The sequence below is a fragment of the Thalassophryne amazonica genome, chromosome 6 (assembly GCF_902500255.1).
Source record: "Thalassophryne amazonica chromosome 6, fThaAma1.1, whole genome shotgun sequence".
In the NCBI taxonomy this organism is placed as follows: Eukaryota; Metazoa; Chordata; class Actinopteri; order Batrachoidiformes; family Batrachoididae; genus Thalassophryne; species Thalassophryne amazonica.
In genome coordinates this window covers 101554335-101574069 of record NC_047108.1, presented here as the reverse complement: position 1 = coordinate 101574069, position 19735 = coordinate 101554335, and the positions used below count along the sequence as shown (strand labels likewise).

General features: G+C 40.3%; 1 protein-coding gene across 2 annotated transcripts in view; it reads left to right on the top strand.

Annotated features, from left to right (window-relative positions):
• Positions 1-9849: 9849 nt before the first annotated feature.
• kdm5c (lysine (K)-specific demethylase 5C) overlaps positions 9850-19735 on the top strand; it is a 50972-nt gene continuing 41086 nt past the window's right edge. For both annotated transcript variants that reach the window (XM_034172981.1, XM_034172980.1), the window contains exons 1-2: positions 9850-10184; positions 16076-16223. In XM_034172981.1, coding sequence (XP_034028872.1) covers positions 10183-10184; positions 16076-16223 — 150 coding nt within the window. In that variant the 5' untranslated portion in view covers positions 9850-10182. The remainder of the gene's footprint in view (positions 10185-16075; positions 16224-19735) is intronic.

Here is a 19735-nt window from a genome sequence, read left to right as displayed (position 1 = left end):
AGCAAGAAGGATCACTTCCCGCCCTTTCTGTGTGGAGTTTGCATATTCTCCTTGTGTGTGGGGAGGTTTCCTCCCACAATCAAAACGTTCTTTTTTAGGGTGTACCGAATATCCCGTTTCTTTTATTACTGTTACTACCGGTCTAATACTTCTGTGAACTGTAGCTCATTATTTTGATCCTGTATGAATCTTAGGAATGGTTAGCATTTTCGTTAGCGGTTATCTCGTGCTAGGTTGGCTATACTCTTGAATTTTCTGGTGCACAAAGTACACTACTTTACACTTTACATAAATCCCGCATGATGCTGGCAGATAGAGTGACTCTTTGAGAGAAGCGTGTCTGTAAGCTAGAACATTATTTTAAATAACAGTGTTTTCAGAGTGCTTTTTTATGGAGTGATACCATAGTTTAAAGTTATTACCTCCGCCAAGGAGGTTATGTTTTCGGTTGCGTTTGTTTGTTTGTCTGTCTGTTTGTCAGCAGGATAACTCAAAAAGTATTGAACGGATTTTGATGAAATTTTGTGGAGTGGATGGAAACGACAAGAGGAAGAAGTGATTAAATTTTAGTGGTGATCCAGATCACGATCCGGATCCCGATGCTAATGCGTTAGCATGTCTATGGCATTTTCAATGTTAAAAGTTAGCATTAAGCAGTTGCAGCTGTCATCACGTTCGGGTGCATTTGTTTACAAATTGTAATATTTCTTAAATTTATTTTTGTTTATATATTAATAATCTAATGATTATTATATACAGTTTTAGAGAAAGAGACAAAAAGAAATAGATCACTGTGCAAAGGAGGGAATCTCTTTAGGGTCAGTGACCCTATGGCCTTGTTTAGAGAACTGTTTCATAAATGTTAAAAAAAATTCATATATTTGCAGTTTAGTTGAATAATAAATTGAATTTTGTCTCTTATTTGTTTTTGTCTATAAGCACATGCAATATCAATATCAGTGCTCAGATGACAGTAGCTTCTGGGAAAGGTGCAAGTTGCAATAAACTGTGATGCCAAGCGCTAAGGATACATGCTACTTAGTCACAGCAGATGAAACTTTTTTTTACTACTGAGCAAACATCATTGTTAGACTTTTTTAGGTTCAATGATTCCACGGCGTGTACATGTTATGGCGTCAGTGACCCCATGGCCTTGGCGGAGGTTTGCACTCTCTGAGTGCTTCTAGTTTAAACTAAGGTATCACTCCATAAGTATGTTAGCAAGTAAGATTTTTTTTAGACTTCTCTAACTCTCTCTTTGCATAGCTTTGCATGAATTTATATGTTCAGTTAGCTGTTTTTCAGTTAGCTTTATATACATTTAACTGTTTTCATAGTGATAAATACATTTTTAGATTCAGATAGTGTTATTTTAAGTCAATCAATCAATCAATCAATCAATTTTTTTTTATATAGCGCCAAATCACAACAAACAGTTGCCCCAAGGCGCTTTATATTGTAAGGCAAGGCCATACAATAATTATGTAAAACCCCAACGGTCAAAACGACCCCCTATGAGCAAGCACTTGGCTACAGTGGGAAGGAAAAACTCCCTTTTAACAGGAAGAAACCTCCAGCAGAACCAGGCTCAGGGAGGGGCAGTCTTCTGCTGGGACTGGTTGGGGCTGAGGGAGAGAACCAGGAAAAAGACATGCTGTGGAGGGGAGCAGAGATCGATCACTAATGATTAAATGCAGAGTGGTGCATACAAAGGAGAGAGGGTGTCTGTCTCCCTGATCCGAATTGGGAGCTGGTTCCACAGGAGAGGAGCCTGAAAGCTGAAGGCTCTGCCTCCCATTCTACTCTTACAAACCCTAGGAACTACAAGTAAGTAAATTTTAGATTGCTATCTTTATATTCATTTAGCTATTTGCATAGCTTTGCATGAATTTATATGTTCAGTTAGCTGTTTTTCAGTTACCTTTATATACATTTAACTGTTTTCATAGTGATAAATACATTTTTAGATTCATATAGTGTTATTAAAGTAAATTTTAGATTGCTAGCTTTATATTCATTTAGCTAGTCACATAGCTTTGCATGAATTTATGTTCAGTTAGCTGTTTTTCAGTTAGCTTTATATACACTTAACTGTTTTCATAGTAATAAATACATTTTTAGATTCAGATAGTGTTATTTTATGTCAATTTTACAATTTTACTTTGTTACCTTTATATCCATTTAGCTATTGCTTTGCATGAAATTACGTATGTTCATAGTGATAAATACATTTTTAGATTCAGATAGTGTGATTTTAAGTACATTTTAGATTGCTAGCTTTATATTCATTTAACAATTTACATATCTTTGTTCACTTACCTGTTTTCAGTTACTTTCAGATTCAGTTAGCTTTATACACACTTATCTGTTTTCATAGTGATAAAGGTTTCGACTGTGATTGCTTTAAATGCATTTAGATTTGGTTAGCTTTATATTCCCTCAGCCCCAACCAGTCCCAGCAGAAGACTGCCCCTCCCTGAGCCTGGTTCTGCTGGAGGTTTCTTCCTGTTAAAAGGGAGTTTTTCCTTCCCACTGTCGCCAAGTGCTTGCTCACAGGGGGGTCATTTTGACCGTTGGGGTTTTTCTGTAATTGTTGTATGGCCCTTGCCTTACAATATAAAGCGCCTTGGGGCGACTGTTTGTTGTGACTTGGCGCTATATAAATAAATAAATAAATTTGATTTGATTTGATATTCTGTTTGTTAGCTTACAAGCTATAGTTACATTGCGCTAGCTGAATTGTTTTCGGTTTAGATTGAGTCAGATTTATTTTCAGTCAGTTTTAGATTGTTTCAGGTAGATTTTCCTGGAGCTGCACTCACTTTGGTTTTGATTAGGTTGGCTTTGTGTTTTTGTTGTTGTTGTTTTACAACACAGATATTGTTTATTCAAGTATGGCAGTGGTAGGTCCATGACCTATACGGGATCTAGGCGCTCCCGCCATCACGAGCCTCCCAGCTGACTGGGTTATAGCAGTGGGTAGATGGGACTCATTAGCCCTGTTAAGGCGGTCCACCTAGGGGAAGGAAAACCCTGATGTTAAACCCCCAGCCTGTGTTACTGCCCCCATGCCTCCGAGCAAGGTTCTTTAGCCAGAGGCTAGGAGAAGGTCACTCTGATGTAAAACCTACAGCCTGGTGGTCACCACAGCTGTCTCAGCTTGTCTGTGCCACTGTGGAGTGCCACCTTGCCTAAAGAGTGGAATTGGTGTGCGCGAGCTGATCCCCACTTTAAGCAATAAGCGCAGGTGGGAAGGAAAGCCCTGCAGCGATGGGAAGAGGCGACAACAGCAGGTGCATGATGGCACTGGGAGCTGCAGTCTCGATCCTGCATGCAGGCGGCTCAGGAACTATGGTCATTTGATTGCTGACCCGAGACAACAGCATCATCCGGCAGGGCCCTGGGTGACCAAGCAGCCCTGTTTAGGGATAGCCCTGCTTGCTCCACATGGAGACAGACCTAGAAAAGGTGGTCTAAACATGGCTTGTCTCACTAGACCCAGTTGGTTCACCGCTGCCAACAGGCATCACTACACACGGTGCGAAAAGAAAAACAAAGAACCTGAAAATTGCGTGCTGGAATGTACGCAAAATGATGGACTCAGACAATAGCGATCGTCCTCGAAGATGCTCAGCCTTAGTCGCCAAAGAGCTAGCAAGGCTTGACATAGACATTGCTGCACTCAGCGAGGTGCGCTTTGCAGACCAAGGGTCACTCACCGAGAAAGGCACAGGCTACACACTGTTCTGGTCAGGGAAGGCTAAAGAAGATCGTCGACTCTCAAGGGTCAGGTTCATGATTAAGAGCGCCATAGCACATAGGTTACACAGTTTGCCAGTTGGACATTCTGACCGACTCATGTCACTCCGGCTCCCCATCAACAACAAGGATTTTGCCACTATTGTTAGTGTGTATGCCCCAACCATGCAGAGTTAAGGAGGCTTTCTATAGCGATCTGCACAACCTTCTACAGCGCATCGACACCCAGGACAAGCTCCTCATCATGGGAGATTTCAACGCCAGAGTGGGCCGCGACTCTGATGTATGGAAGGACATGCTAGGGAAACATGGCATAGGCAACTGTAACGACAATGGCCACCTGCTGCTGGAGTTCTGCTCTGCACATGACTTGACGATCACCAACAGCCTGTTCCAACAGAAAGAGAGATTCAAAGCAACCTGGAGACACCCACGCTCCAAACACTGGCACCTTCTGGACGACGTTCTGACGCGACAGCGTGATAGAAGAGACGTACTACATACAAGGGTGATGCCTAGCGTTGATTGCTATACGGAGCATCGCTTGGTCCGTTCCAAGATTGCTTTCACTTTCAAGCCCCCTCCTAAGAAGAAAGGTCCACAGTTTAAGAAGCTACAAGTCCACAAGCTGCACGACATAGACACAAAAAAGGAGTTCCAGGCCAAACTAGAGGAGAGACTGGGTGGAGAAGAAGGCCTGCCTGACGATCCTGAACAACAGTGGATGAGATTAAAGACCATCCTTCAGGAGACGGCAGCAGAAGTAGTGGGCTTCTCAGCCAGGAAAAATAAAGACTGGTTTGATGAGTCTGATGCACAGATCCAGGAACTACTAGAAAAGAAACGTGCATGCCACAAGACTCTTTTAGCTAAACCTGATGACCACTCTGCCAAGACAGCTTACAGAAATGCCTGCTCCACACTGCAAAGCAAGCTCCGCATACTGCAGAACGACTGGTGGCTAGCTTTTGCGGAGAAGACACAACAACATGCCGATGCCGGAGACATGCGCTTCTTTTATGAAGCCCTTAAGACCATCCATGGGCCAGCACATCAAGTGCAAGCACCCCTGCGCTCCTCAGACGGCTCCACCCTTCTGACGGACAAGGAAACCATTATGCAGCGTTGGTCAGAACACTTTGAAAACCTCTTCAGTGACAAGCGCACTGTGCAAGAGTCATCAATCGAGAAGATTCCCCAGGTGGAGGTGAAATGGGAACTTGATGACCCCCCAACACTTGAAGAGATCCGAAAGGCCACCACGCAGCTGAATCCAGGGACGTCTCCTGGCATAGATGGCATCCCAGCAGAGGTTTTGATTTGATAATTTATTTAGTCCCCATGGGGGCAATTCAGGTGCAGTCAGCAGTAAAAATTACATTACATTCATAAAACCACATCATACAAATTCATAAAAAACATAAAAAGATAAAAACACAGCAGAATAAATATACAAAACAAGAGCCCAGAAATAAGGTGCGAGTCAGTGTAAACTTAAGTGCAACAGTGAGTCCTTAGGTGTTATTTAGGAAATCAATGGCTGTGGGAATAAAAGAGTTTTTTAGTCTGTTGGTTCTGCATCTGGGCATTACCAGGCGTCTGCCCGAGGGCAGAAACTTAAATTGTGGGTGCAGAGGGTGTGCAGAATCAGCCATAATTTTCCTGGCTTTTGACACAACACTTGTTTTAAAAAGGTCCATAATGTCCGTGCACTGAGTTCCCATAATTTTACCACATTCCTTGACAATGTTACAAAGACGGTTGCGATTCTTAAGGTTCAATAGGTTAAGCCAACACAGGAAGGAAAAAGTTAACACAGACTCCACAAAGCAACTGTAGAACATTTTCATGAAGACACCATCTACATTATAATTCCTACGTTTTCGCAGAAAGTGCATTCTCTGATGAGCCTTACTGCACACTGCATTAACCTGCAATTCAAAGGATAATTTATTGTCAATTTGGGTGCCCAGATACTTATAATTCTCAACAATATCTATGGGCTTCCCATCAATGGACATATGATTCAGAACAGGTGGTGTTTTCCTGAAATCAATGTGCATTTCTTTGGTTTTATCCACATTTATATGTAGAAAAGATGAATGGCACCACTCTAAAAAGTCCAGCAAGACCAAACTGTGGTCTGTGGAGTCATCACCGTGCAAAAGGGACAGGATGACTGAATCATCTGCATATTTTATGATGTGATGATTATCATGTTGGCTTTGACAGAGATTAGTATAAAAAACAAACAACAAAGGAGATAAAATGCAGCCCTGAGGGACTCCAGTGGATGATACAACAGCATCGGAGAGAGTTTCATTAACTCTGACTCTCTGCGATCTGTTTGTTAAAAAGTCAATAATCCATAAGATTAGGCCAACATCAATATTCATGTCTCTTAATCGCTCTGCCAATACATATGGTTGTATGCAGTTAAAAGCAGAGGAGAAATCAATAAACAACATCCGAATAAAGGTATTTGCACCTTCAAGATGCTGCAAAGCCAGATTGAGTAAAGTGGAGATCGCATCATCCACGCCCCTTCCAGATCTGTATGCGAACTGAAGTGGGTCTAACACTCCCTGTGTTTGTCTTAAAAGCTCCTCTTTAACAATTTTCTCAAAAGTCTTCATAACAAGAGATGTTAATGCTATAGGCCTGTAGTCGTTCAGTTCTTTAGGTGACTTGTTTTTTGGTATTGGAACAATTGTTGAGGATTTCCAAAGGGACGGCACTGTGCAGAGTTCCACTGAACAAGAAAAGATGTGGCAGAATATATCAGCCAATTGCTCTGCACAGTTTTTTAGTACCCTTCCCCCAATACCATCAGGCCCTGAACTTGTCCTTCCTTTCCTTAACACTTTTAAGGTGCTTAAGGACCACACCTCCATCAATGGGTAAGTTAATGTTGCTGGGCTCATCATTCTGAAGGACACACAATTTGTGATTAAAATTTAGGACATTAAATCGATTATAAAAAGTATTCAATTCATTTGCAAAGACCACATCTGAAGGAAACAGGTTAGTGCTCAGAACACCAGAGCTTGATTTTGATTCCATACCTAACATAGATTTCATTCCATTCCAAGATGAACGAAGATTTCCTGAGGTAAAAAGGCTTTGCACTTTGTTCTTATGGTCCAAGGTGTACCAAAATGGAGGTGAGGCAGTCCTCGACAAGCTTCAGATTCCCTTCTCCAGTTGCTGGGAAAAGGGAATGGTTCCACATGACCTTCGGGATGCGGTCATTGTCTCCCTGTACAAGAACAAGGGCGACAAGTCCGACTATTCTAATTACCGGGGCATCACTCTCCTCTCAATAGCAGGTAATATTTTGGCTCGAGTGCTGCTCAACAGGCTTACCCCTACCATAGCGCATGAAAATACTCCTGAGAGTCAGTGCGGATTTTGGGCCAACAGGGGAACCACCGACATGATCTTTGTCCTGAGACAGATCCAGGAGAAGTGCAGAGAACAGAACATGGCCCTTTATGCAGCCTTCATAGACCTAACCAAGGCTTTTGACACGGTCAGTCGTGAGGGTTTGTGGAAGATTCTTGCACGCCTTGGCTGCCCTCCAAAGCTCCTCACCATCATCCGCCAGCTGCATGAAGGCCAGATGGGACAAGTGAAGTACAACGAGACTCTGTCCGGCAGCTTCCCCATCTCAAATGGCGTCAAACAAGGTTTCATCCTCGCGCCCACTCTGTTCTCCATCTTCTTCAGCATGATGCTTCGTGAGGCCAAAGAAGACTTGACAGACGGCATCTATATCCGGTTCAGAACCGACAGAAGTCTGTTTAACTTGCGGCGCCTTCTGTCCCACACTAAGATCACAGAACAGCTAATCATGGAGCTGCTCTTCGCAGATGACTGCGCCCTCGTCGCCCATACGGAGCAAGCCTTGCAGCACATTGTCAACTGTTTTGCTGAAGCAGCAAGAGCCTTTGGCCTCACCATCAGCCTGAGAAAGACAGAAGTGCTATATCAACTGGTCCCCCCATACAGCATATACCCCACCCCAAATCAACATCGAGAGTACCAGCCTGAATGCAGTAGAGCACTTCACGTATCTCGGTAGTGTTATCTCAAATGATGCATCTGTTGCCAAGGACCTAGACAGTCGCCTTGCCAAGGCCAGCAGTTCTTTTGGTCGACTCTCTAAGAAAGTCTGGCAGAATCATGCACTGCGCCTTTCCACAAAAGTGCAGGTCTACAGAGCCATTGTGGTCTCTACCCTCCTGTATGGAGCTGAAACCTGGGTTCTGTATCGCCAGCAGATCAGATTACTGGAACGCTTTCATCAGAGTTGTCTCCGAAACATCTTCGGGATCAAGTGGCAGGACTACGTCTCAAATGAGGACATCCTTACCAGAGCCAAATTGCCCAGCATGGAGTCTATTATACTCAAAGAACAGCTTCGTTGGGCAGGTCACGTAGCCAGGATGGATGATACACGCATGCCGAAATTAATTCTATTTGGCGAGCTCAAGGAAGGGAGACAAAACCAAGGGGCCCCCAAAAAGCGCTATAAGGATCAGCTGAAGAAACAGCTCTCCCTTGCAGGCATTCAGCATCAGTCATGGCAGCATCTAGCTACAGATAGACTCAGCTGGCGTTCCAGCATCAAATCCGCCAGCCTGAAGTTTGAGGCAGAAAGAAGTGAGGCCTCACGCCAGAAGCGTCAAAGACAGAAAGAGCGGGCAGCAGCACAAGCCCAGCCTACTCAAGTGTTCATTTGCCCCAAGTGTAAACAGGTCTTGTGCATCCCGCATCGGACTTTCCAGCCACCAGAGGGCTTGTAGAAAATAAACTAAAAAAAAAAAAAAGAAAAAAAAAAGGCCTTCCCACTATCCTTGCAAGCGAGGAAACTGCCAACAACAATCACGCCATAAAACAAATTAAAACTTTTTTTAGGGAGTGATACACTAATTTAAATAACTTTAAGCTGTGCATCACTCCATAAAAATGTTTACATTTTTTATGGAGTGATACAGGCTCCAGAAAAAACGTTTTGTGAACAAGCAAGAAAATAATCTGTGGGATTGTTCCAACATAACTACAAGCAAAGTTATGAAGCTTGGCATTTTGAAGCCTATAATCCAACCCAACCACTCACTTATGGTGTCAAGTTGTTTCATAATTTAGACATCAAAAACACCTACAGGTAAATTTTTAACAAGATCTAAGAAACTTCAACATGTTCACCACAACAGTAGCATAAAGCATTGCAATCTTCAGAATAAGGATACATTAATTTATCAGTACATTTTACCCAGCTTCTTAGCTCAGTGGAGTTAGATGTTACAAGCACTCCAGATGAGGTTCATGTTGGGCCAGCTAGCGTGCCCATTAGCATCAGTCTACAAACGCCAACAAAATTTCCTGTATATTTGTTTTGTTGATTGTTTTGTCAGTTGTGTCTGTAGCATGGCCCATCAGAGAGTCACCCCTTTGAGTCTGGTCTGCTTGAGGTTTCTTCCTCAAATCATCAGAGGGAGTTTTTCCCTTACCACTGTTGCCTGTGTGCTTAATTGCTCTGGGGGTTGGTAAAGTTCGATCCTACTTGTGTGAAATGCCTTGAGGCAACTTTGTTGTGATTTGGTGCTATATAAATGAAATAAATTAAATTAATTAAATGAAATTCTTTTTAGGGTCTTCTCCTTTCTCTGCAGTGTCTCCAGGCAGCGTCTCTACATCTGGAATTGGTCACCGGGCACTAGACTGTGGCTGCCCACTGCTTCTAGTGGGTGGATTGTGTCGAAATGTAATTAGGATGGGTTAAATGCAGAGGACAAATTTCGTTGTATATACTCGTATATGTGTGTACAATGACAATAAAGGCTCTTCTTCTTCTTTGATTTTTCGATTTCAAAACTCACAGCTGTTTTATGAAGGTAATTTACTGTAAATACCTAGCCAATCTGAATTGTTATTTTTTTTTGTATTTAATTATTCTTACATCGTTCATAAAACACGTTTTTGGTTACTTTTTCTGGTACTACTTTCAGTGGGTTGGGTGGAGGGTGGAACGTGCGCGGAGGCGACACCGTGTAAAGATCTGAGGCTGTTCGTCTGTCGCGAAGAAGAAAAAAAAAATAAAAATAAGATGGCGTCTCGTCAAGAAAGATAGGATGGCCCGAAGACATTGGCGATGTTGGTCATTAAAAATGATTGATAACGATACAACCGATTAAATTCGAGACTGTCGTTTACTGTTAAAACTAACTCTTCAATCAGTGCTTCCGAACGTATGTGTTTGACAGAGCGCAGTTTGTGAACGAGTGAGGGTGAAACGGCCAACTTTGCTAGCGACAGTAGCTAGCCAACTGGACCGAACACAAGTAGCCGACGTTAGTGAGGAAGGAGAGCGGCTGCCAGCCCACTCACAGCCCCCGGGACGTCGGGTTAGTCACGGGAATGTGAAGATACACTAGCAGCTCAACAGTTAGGTGCAAGTGACATTTATTTTTGAGGATTTACAGTTTCGGTAAATAAGCTAGCTGCGTGGAGACTGCAGTGTGGAGGTTAGCTTGTCTTACTTTACGTTGCCAGCACTAGTTAGCTTACAGCTAGATAACATTTGTTAGTTAACGTGACCGTGGGAGGCGATGGGACGAAAGCCGAGGCCTCGAAGCTAATGTTAACTATAAGCGTTATGATTACTTAACCATGATGTTAGCCTAATAGATTTAATGACTACTCGTTATAAAACAGAAATGACACCTGGTTAAGTAATTGTAAAGGTGTGTATTTTTATTGCTCATCTCATGGTACGAGATGGCAGTTGAGGTCACGTACACACGGTTTGTCCCAACTTGACAAGCTTCTTAGTTGTTGGATCGCGGTGGGGTAAAATTGCAAAGCAACGTTAAGCAGATGCAAAATTCTAATGTTGTTTTTGTCTGGAAATCGATGAATTGGCCCGTAAATCCATGTCGCCCTGCCCACCTGCGATTAGTGATGCTGTTGTGGCCTCCACGCCATTGTTTGTTTGAAGGCCCTGGATCATCTTGCTTGTTATTCAAGTCCTGCATCAACTTGTATTTGTTATTACTGTAATTATTGGAAACTTCTACCATGTTATATTTGTACAGTTTGCACAAACCAGTGCTTAGTTGTCAAGCGAATATAGACAATTTATTACATATTTACTTAAATACTTTGGTCAGGCAGTCATGTTACTTACAGCTGGAGTAGACCGTGGGATTTGTTTTTTTGTGTGTGATATTGGGGGAGGGGTTGTGAAAGCGTACAAGAACCCTTTCCTGTTTTTCCTTCGGTCTCTTGCTTAAAATGCCCCGTGTTAATGTTATATGAAGTCTTCAGAAGAGTTCACATAGTCAAAGCTGACATTGTGATGACACAATGCCTTACAAGGCAGGAAGTATTGAGCTGGCATAAGTAAACAAATGCACTGAGGTATTTGCAATGTAGCCAACATGTTAGGTTAAGACTGTTTGAAAGTCTACAACTCTTGTTAATTTCACAGGGGTCTGTGTTTGTATGTTTGCTGAGAATCAGGTCCACTATGTCCAGTTTTATTGTTTTAAGAAAAATTGACTTGAAATTTTGCCGTCAGATGGCCAACATAAAAAGTTGGGTTATCACAAGTCCAACTGATACTTGAAACACCAGCTACAGTGGCTTGCAAAAGTATTCAGCCCTTTGGTATTTCACACATTTTAATTTGTTTATGGCATTTCAGATACAAAAAGTAAATCAGTCTTCTCAATATAAAAAATTTAAAATTATCTTCCTTAGACTCAAACTGAAACTAAATCTCTACAACTTGATATAAATGTAATTAAAAAATATAAAAGCCAAGATGATGGGTTGCATAAGTAATCAGCCCCTTTGGTATAATACCTGTAAATAATCAGTTTAATTGCCACTTTTCTTCAGACAAGTCAGGGGATAGATACATGAACATTTCCAAGTCACTGAATATGTCATGAACTTGATTTACATCCGTTATGAAGAAATACAAACAGTATGGCACTCTGGTAAATCTGTGTGGCTTAGACAGTTCTCAAAAACTGAGTGACTGTACAAGAAGGAGAAGAGTGAGGAAAGTCACCAAGACACCCAGACAACCCAGAAGAAGTTATAGGCTTCTGTGGCTGTGATTGGAGAAATTGTGCATAGTGCATGTTTTGCATTTTGTATCTCCAGTTATACAGCTTCATGATGAAGTGGTATAGAGGAGGATTTTCTTTCACCAAAACATCAAATCTAGGCTTCATATCAAATGTACCTTTTGGCAAATTGTAGCTCAAACTTCAGGTCTTAATAAAATCCTCCTCTGTACCACTTCACCATGAAGCTGTATAACTGGTGATACAAAATGCTAAACATGCCAATCCCTAACCCATCATCTTGACTTTTATATTTTTAATTCATTTATATCAAGTTGTAGAGATTTAGTTTCAGAAACATGCATCATGAAAATAGTAAAGCTGAAGAAGTAGGACCTTTCAAAAGTTAACATGACTTTAATGATTTAGGCCAGACAGCAAAGTCACAAATTGATCTCATTGAATCAGTCTTAAACACCAGTGATGGTCAATAGCGTATTTGGCACAATATCAATAAAACATTTCCCAAAGACATCATTTCAGAATGAAAATAAATGTTAATTTTTTTTATTTTATTTTATTTAAGTAGCTTAGTCCCATTGAGATCGAGATCTCTTTTACAGGGGAAACCTGGCCAAGAGGGCAGGAGGATGGTTACATTAAAAATAATACAGAATAAAATGAACAATATTTAACACTGGGCACAGACCCTTCTGACATGAAACCAAATCCCTTTCAAGATACAGAACTTGTTTCTGTGTGAAATCAGGATCCTTTTATGCTAGGACTGACAACATAGAACTATAATGATTCTACATAATGATTAATGTAATCTAATTAATAGAACCAGTTCATTTTCAGCAGGTTTTAGGTGTCCTTAATTTTTATGGAATTCCTCCAGACCAGGGGTCTTCCGTCCTGCTCCTAGGGTGTGTCGAGTCAGCTCTGGGGAAAAAGCACTGGTACCATGCTTCGTCACATCCATGAAACCACGGAACCACACTGGGTCCTGGATGAAAGACAACCGGGCACACCTGCCATGCATATTTTTCATCTTTCACTGTTCTAATGCTGTGTGTCAGCGCACATGGAACTTATTCAACTTCTGACTTGGAAAAAGTCCTTTGGAATGACATTTGAAATTTATCTTCTGACCGGGAAACTTGGGATATAGTCATATAGCCTGTCTTTTGAGAGGCATCACCAGTATAGTTGCTGTCTATTTTGAAGTACTCTAACTGCAGTGAAACTGATTGTGTTCTTGTCTCAAAATGTTAATGTGACTTATGTGACTCTTCTTATGGCCTCGGACAGTGGACTCATCTCTGTGCTTGTTCTGTTAGACCTCAGTGCTGCTTTTGATACTGTTGACCATAAAATTTTATTACAGAGATTAGAGCATGCCATAGGTATTAAAGGCACTGCGCTGCGGTGGTTTGAATCATATTTGTCTAATAGATTACAATTTGTTCATGTAAATGGGGAATCTTCTTCACAGACTAAAGTTAATTATGGAGTTCCACAAGGTTCTGTGCTAGGACCAATTTTATTCACTTTATATATGCTTCCCTTAGGCAGTATTATTAGACGGTATTGCTTAAATTTTCATTGTTACGCAGATGATACCCAGCTTTATCTATCCATGAAGCCAGAGGACACACACCAATTAGCTAAACTGCAGGATTGTCTTACAGACATAAAGACATGGATGACCTCTAATTTCCTGCTTTTAAACTCAGATAAAACTGAAGTTATTGTTCTTGGCCCCACAAATCTTAGAAACATGGTGTCTAACCAGATCCTTACTCTGGATGGCATTACCCTGACCTCTAGTAATACTGTGAGAAATCTTGGAGTCATTTTTGATCAGGATATGTCATTCAAAGCGCATATTAAACAAATATGTAGGACTGCTTTTTTGCATTTACGCAATATCTCTAAAATCAGAAAGGTCTTGTCTCAGAGTGATGCTGAAAAACTAATTCATGCATTTATTTCCTCTAGGCTGGACTATTGTAATTCATTATTATCAGGTTGTCCTAAAAGTTCCCTAAAAAGCCTTCAGTTAATTCAAAATGCTGCAGCTAGAGTGCTGACGGGGACTAGAAGGAGAGAGCATATCTCACCCATATTGGCCTCTCTTCATTGGCTTCCTGTTAATTCTAGAATAGAATTTAAAATTCTTCTTCTTACTTATAAGGTTTTGAATAATCAGGTCCCATCTTATCTTAGGGACCTCGTAGTACCATATCACCCCAATAGAGCACTTCGCTCTCAGACTGCAGGCTTACTTGTAGTTCCTAGGGTTTGTAAGAGTAGAATGGGAGGCAGAGCCTTCAGCTTTCAGGCTCCTCTCCTGTGGAACCAGCTCCCAATTCAGATCAGGGAGACAGACACCCTCTCTACTTTTAAGATTAGGCTTAAAACTTTCCTTTTTGCTAAAGCTTATAGTTAGGGCTGGATCAGGTGACCCTGAACCATCCCTTAGTTATGCTGCTATAGACGTAGACTGCTGGGGGGTTCCCATGATGCACTGTTTCTTTCTCTTTTTGCTCTGTATGCACCACTCTGCATTTAATCATTAGTGATCGATCTCTGCTCCCCTCCACAGCATGTCTTTTTCCTGGTTCTCTCCCTCAGCCCCAACCAGTCCCAGCAGAAGACTGCCCCTCCCTGAGCCTGGTTCTGCTGGAGGTTTCTTCCTGTTAAAAGGGAGTTTTTCCTTCCCACTGTAGCCAAGTGCTTGCTCACAGGGGGTCGTTTTGACCGTTGGGTTTTTACATCATTATTGTATGGCCTTGCCTTACAATATAAAGCGCCTTGGGGCAACTGTTTGTTGTGATTTGGCGCTATATAAAAAAAAAATTGATTGAATTGATTGACTTATAGTGCATTCACAATGGGGATGTGACAAGAAGTTTTAGCAGTTGACTATGACTAGCTAACTAGCTAGTCGACTTTTTTTTTTATTAGTCGCCTAGTCGAAAGCCATTTATTAAGTTCATTTAACCCTTAAAAGAATAGACCTGTTGGAGCTAGCACTACTCCCTTCACTCAGTGAAGAAAGTGTGTGAACCTTGGCAGGTGACTTAGTCAGCTCAAACAGGTAGTCTGCTCAGTCAGGGCAGGTTAAAAAAAAAAATCAATTTTTTTCTAAAAAGCCATGATTTTTATTTTTTCAATTTAAATCGATTTTGGTCATTCTTATTTATTTCACTCTTCTAAATGAAACTATACAAATAATATAATTAGTTATAATCTTTATTGACATGTTTAAACATAAAGGTGCACATACAACATGTACAAGTACCATTACTTAATGGTACTGATTTCATATTTCAGTGGTGTTTTGAGTACTGATTTCTAAAAAAAAAAGACTTTTTTAGATTTTTTTTTTTTTTTTTTTTTGGACAGTGATTTAAGTCAGCTGATTTAAAACATACCAGCCCTGCCCAGTGGGGTTGTTGACCCACATCCCACCTGCTAAGCCCACTCATCTAAACTGACTTCTGTTTGGATTATTACAACTCCAGCAAAAAAAAAAAAAAAAGACATCTGCAGCTTCTTTTTACCTTTATGTTAATATATTGAGGTGCACATGCACACTGGCTGTGCTGCACTTCTGCACTTTGTTCTTGCCTCAGTAATTAAAACAGGAACATGCGTCGTCATAATGGTGAAACTCTGTGGCACTGTTAATTTGCTGACACTCCAAACTGCAGTACGCGCAACGTCTGTTCTCATCATGTGCGCGCAGCTTTTCCTTTTCCTTTTTAGTTTCAGCAGCTCAGCATGTGCACTCCACCAAAATGTTCTGTCCAGTGCACATTGAAATGAAAATAGTGGTGATTATTTTCGGTGACTAGCCATAATACTAGTTAAATAATATATTTGGAATCTCTCTTTGCCCTTTACGAAACAGAATTGGTTTGTTTTTAGTGGAGCCTTTAACATGCTTACAGACATAAAAGTGAAGATTTTCTGTAATGACAAAACAAGCGCTCCATCCGTAACTGTTTAGTTCTTTTAGATTATGACGTTAACTGTTAAGATGAAGCCAGAACTTTTGCTAAATGGTTCTTATCCTGTGGTGTGTCATATATAGGGCTTCTCTCTTTGTTTAAGCACGCAGAATTACCTAAATTGTGAGCAGATGCTGGATAGTACTTTGTGTCCCATGCTGGTTTCACAGTAATTTATTTATTGTTTTGCATTGTCAAACCTTCTGGTTTCAGGGCAATGGAAACGGAAGAGTTTGTACCCCCTCCGGAGTGTCCAGTATTTGAGCCATCGTGGGAGGAATTTTATGACCCCCTGGGCTACATTGCCAAAATTCGTCCAATTGCAGAGAAGTCTGGAATATGCAAAATTCGGCCTCCACCGGTAAATACAAGCTAATTCTTAGACTAGGTATAAATAATATCTGTATTAATGATGAGTTTATGTTTTAAAAATTTTGAATAGAAATTTCTACAACCACGTTACTTGTAGTTCTATAGTACCACAATAATGGAGCTTAGTGGACACAAGCAGTTTTATTTACAAGCAATACAAAGAACACTGAAGGTAAAGTTGTAACTTCAAAGTTTTGTGTTTTTTGCTTGCTGTGGACTTTAGTAGTTTGATTCAGGTACAGTGCCATGCAAAAGTATTCACCCTCTTCGGGTTTTGCACATTTTAATTTGTTTATGCCGTTTCAAACACACACAGTAATTCTGGCTTCTCTATATTAAAATTTCTAAAATTATCTTATTTAAAGTCAAACTGAAAGCAGATCTCTACATCTTGATATAACTTAAATAAAAATATAAAAAAAAGTGTGCTGGATTGCACAAGTAATGGCAGAAGTGGGTGAATACTTTTGCAAGGCACTGTAAATGCAGTTTCAAACTTGGCACAGAGTGGTATTACATCATCTTCACTGGTATTTTTACAACCCCAAAGCAGAAAACAATAGGATGGGATGGAAAATGCAAATTTATTTAATAAAACACAGTAGTTCTTGCATTTACTTTGACTTGTACTTCATTGGAGGCAATATGAACCAAATATATTTTTTGTTTTGTATGGTCAACTTTATTCCATTTGTTAATATACATTTGTTTCTGAAATTAAGGCCTGCAACATATATATATATATATATATATATATATATATATATATATATATACACACACACACATACAGTAGTGTTCAGAATAATAGTAGTGCTATGTTCTTGCCAGCAGTAGTGCATGGGTGGGTAGAGAGAGTTCCCATGAGATAAAAAAGCTTTTCAACCTACCAACCCTGGTTCTCAAGAACAGGCACCTAAGTGGCTCGACTTTACTCTTTTCTACTCTTCTGTTTTACTCTTCCCTTTTAGATATTTAGATATACCTTAGTACTAGCATAGTTCCACCTTAGAATTGGAATATAATATACAGTAGTGTTCAAAATAATAGTAGTGCTATGTGACTAAAAAGATTAATCCAGGTTTTGAGTATATTTCTTATTGTTATATGGGAAACAAGGTACCAGTAGATTCTCAAGCATTCATGATATGCACACTCGTAAGGCTATGAAATTGGGCTATTAGTAAAAAAAAAAAGTAGAAAAGGGGGTGTTCACAATAATAGTAGTGTGGCATTCAGTCAGTGAGTTCGTCAATTTTGTGGAACAAACAGGTGTGATTCAGGTGTCCCCTATTTAAGGATGAAGCCAGCACCTGTTGAACATGCTTTTCTCTTTGAAAGCCTGAGGAAAATGGGACGTTCAAGACATTGTTCAGAAGAACAGCATAGTTTGATTAAAAAGTTGAATGGAGAATGGAGAGACTCTATCGGCTTTGCTCAAAAAGTAAATGAGTCCACCCACCACTTTAATCATATTTTAGATCTTGTTCTGACTTATGGTATGGAAATAGAAGACTTAACAGTATTCCCTGAAAACTCCCTTTTGTCTGATCATTTTTTAATAACATTTACATTTACCCTGATGGACTACCCTGCAGTGGGGAATAAGTTTCATTACACTAGAAGTCTTTCAGAAAGCGCTGTAACTAGGTTTAAGGATATGATTCCTTCTTTATGTTCTCTAATGTCATATACCAACACAGAGCAGAGTAGCTACCTAAACTCTGTAAGGGAGTTAGAGTATCTTGTCAATAGTTTTACATCCTCATTGAAGACAACTTTGGATGCTGTAGCTCCTCTGAAAAAGAGAGCTTTAAATCAGAAGTGTCTGACTCCGTGGTATAACTCACAAACTCGTAGCTTAAAGCAGATAACCCATAAGTTGGAGAGGAAATGGCGTCTCACTAATTTAGAAGATCTTCACTTAGCCTGGAAAAAGAGTTTGTTGCTCTATAAGAAAGCCCTTCGTGAAGCTAGGACATCTTTCTACTCATCACTAATTGAAGAAAATAAGAACAACCCCAGGTTTCTTTTCAGCACTGTAGCCAGGCTGACAAAGAGTCAGAGCTCTATTGAGCTGAGTATTCCATTAACTTTAACTAGTAATGACTTCATGACTTTCTTTACTAACAAAATTTTGACTATTAGAGAAAAAATTACTCATAACCATCCCAAAGATGTATCGTTATCTTTGGCTGCTTTCAGTGATGCCGGTATTTGGTTAGACTCTTTCTCTCCGATTGTTCTGTCTGAGTTATTTTCATTAGTTACTTCATCCAAACCATCAACATGCTTATTAGACCCCATTCCTGCCAGGCTGCTCAAGGAAGTCCTACCATTATTTAATGCTTCAATCTTAAATATGATCAATCTATCTTTGTTAGTTGGTTATGTACCACAGGCCTTTAAGGTGGCAGTAATTAAACCATTACTTAAAAAGCCATCACCTGACCCAGCTATCTTAGCTAATTATAGGCCAATCTCCAACCTTCCTTTTCTCTCAAAGATTCTTGAGAGGGTAGTTGTAAAACAGCTAACTGATCACCTGCAGAGGAATGGTCTATTTGAAGAGTTTCAGTCAGGTTTTAGAATTCATCATAGTACAGAAACAGCATTAGTGAAGGTTACAAATGATCTTCTTATGGCTTCGGACAGTGGACTTATCTCTGTGCTTGTTCTGTTGGACCTCAGTGCTGCTTTTGATACTGTTGACCATAAAATTTTATTACAGAGATTAGAGCATGTCATAGGTATTAAAGGCATTGCGCTGCGGTGGTTTGAATCATATTTGTCTAATAGATTACAGTTTGTTCATGTAAATGGGGAATCTTCTTCACAGACTAAAGTTAATTATGGAGTTCCACAAGGTTCTGTGCTAGGACCAATTTTATTCACTTTATACATGCTTCCCTTGGGCAGTATTATTAGACGGTATTGCTTAAATTTTCATTGTTACGCAGATGATACCCAGCTTTATCTATCCATGAAGCCAGAGGATACGCACCAATTAGCTAAACTGCAGGATTGTTTTACAGACATAAAGACATGGATGACCTCTAATTTCCTGCTTTTAAACTCAGATAAAACTGAAGTTATTGTACTTGGCCCCACAAATCTTAGAAGCATGGTGTCTAACCAGATCGTTACTCTGGATGGCATTTCCCTGATCTCTAGTAATACTGTGAGAAATCTTGGAGTTATTTTTGATCAGGATATGTCATTCAAAGCGCATATTAAACAAATATGTAGGACTGCCTTTTTGCATTTACGCAATATCTCTAAAATCAGAAAGGTCTTGTCTCAAGAGTGATGCTGAAAAACTAATTCATGCATTTGTTTCCTCTAGGCTGGACTATTGTAATTCATTATTATCAGGTTGTCCTAAAAGTTCCCTAAAAAGCCTTCAGTTGGTTCAGAATGCTGCAGCTAGAGTACTGACGGGGACTAGCAGGAGAGAGCATATCTCACCCGTGTTGGCCTCCCTTCATTGGCTTCCTGTTA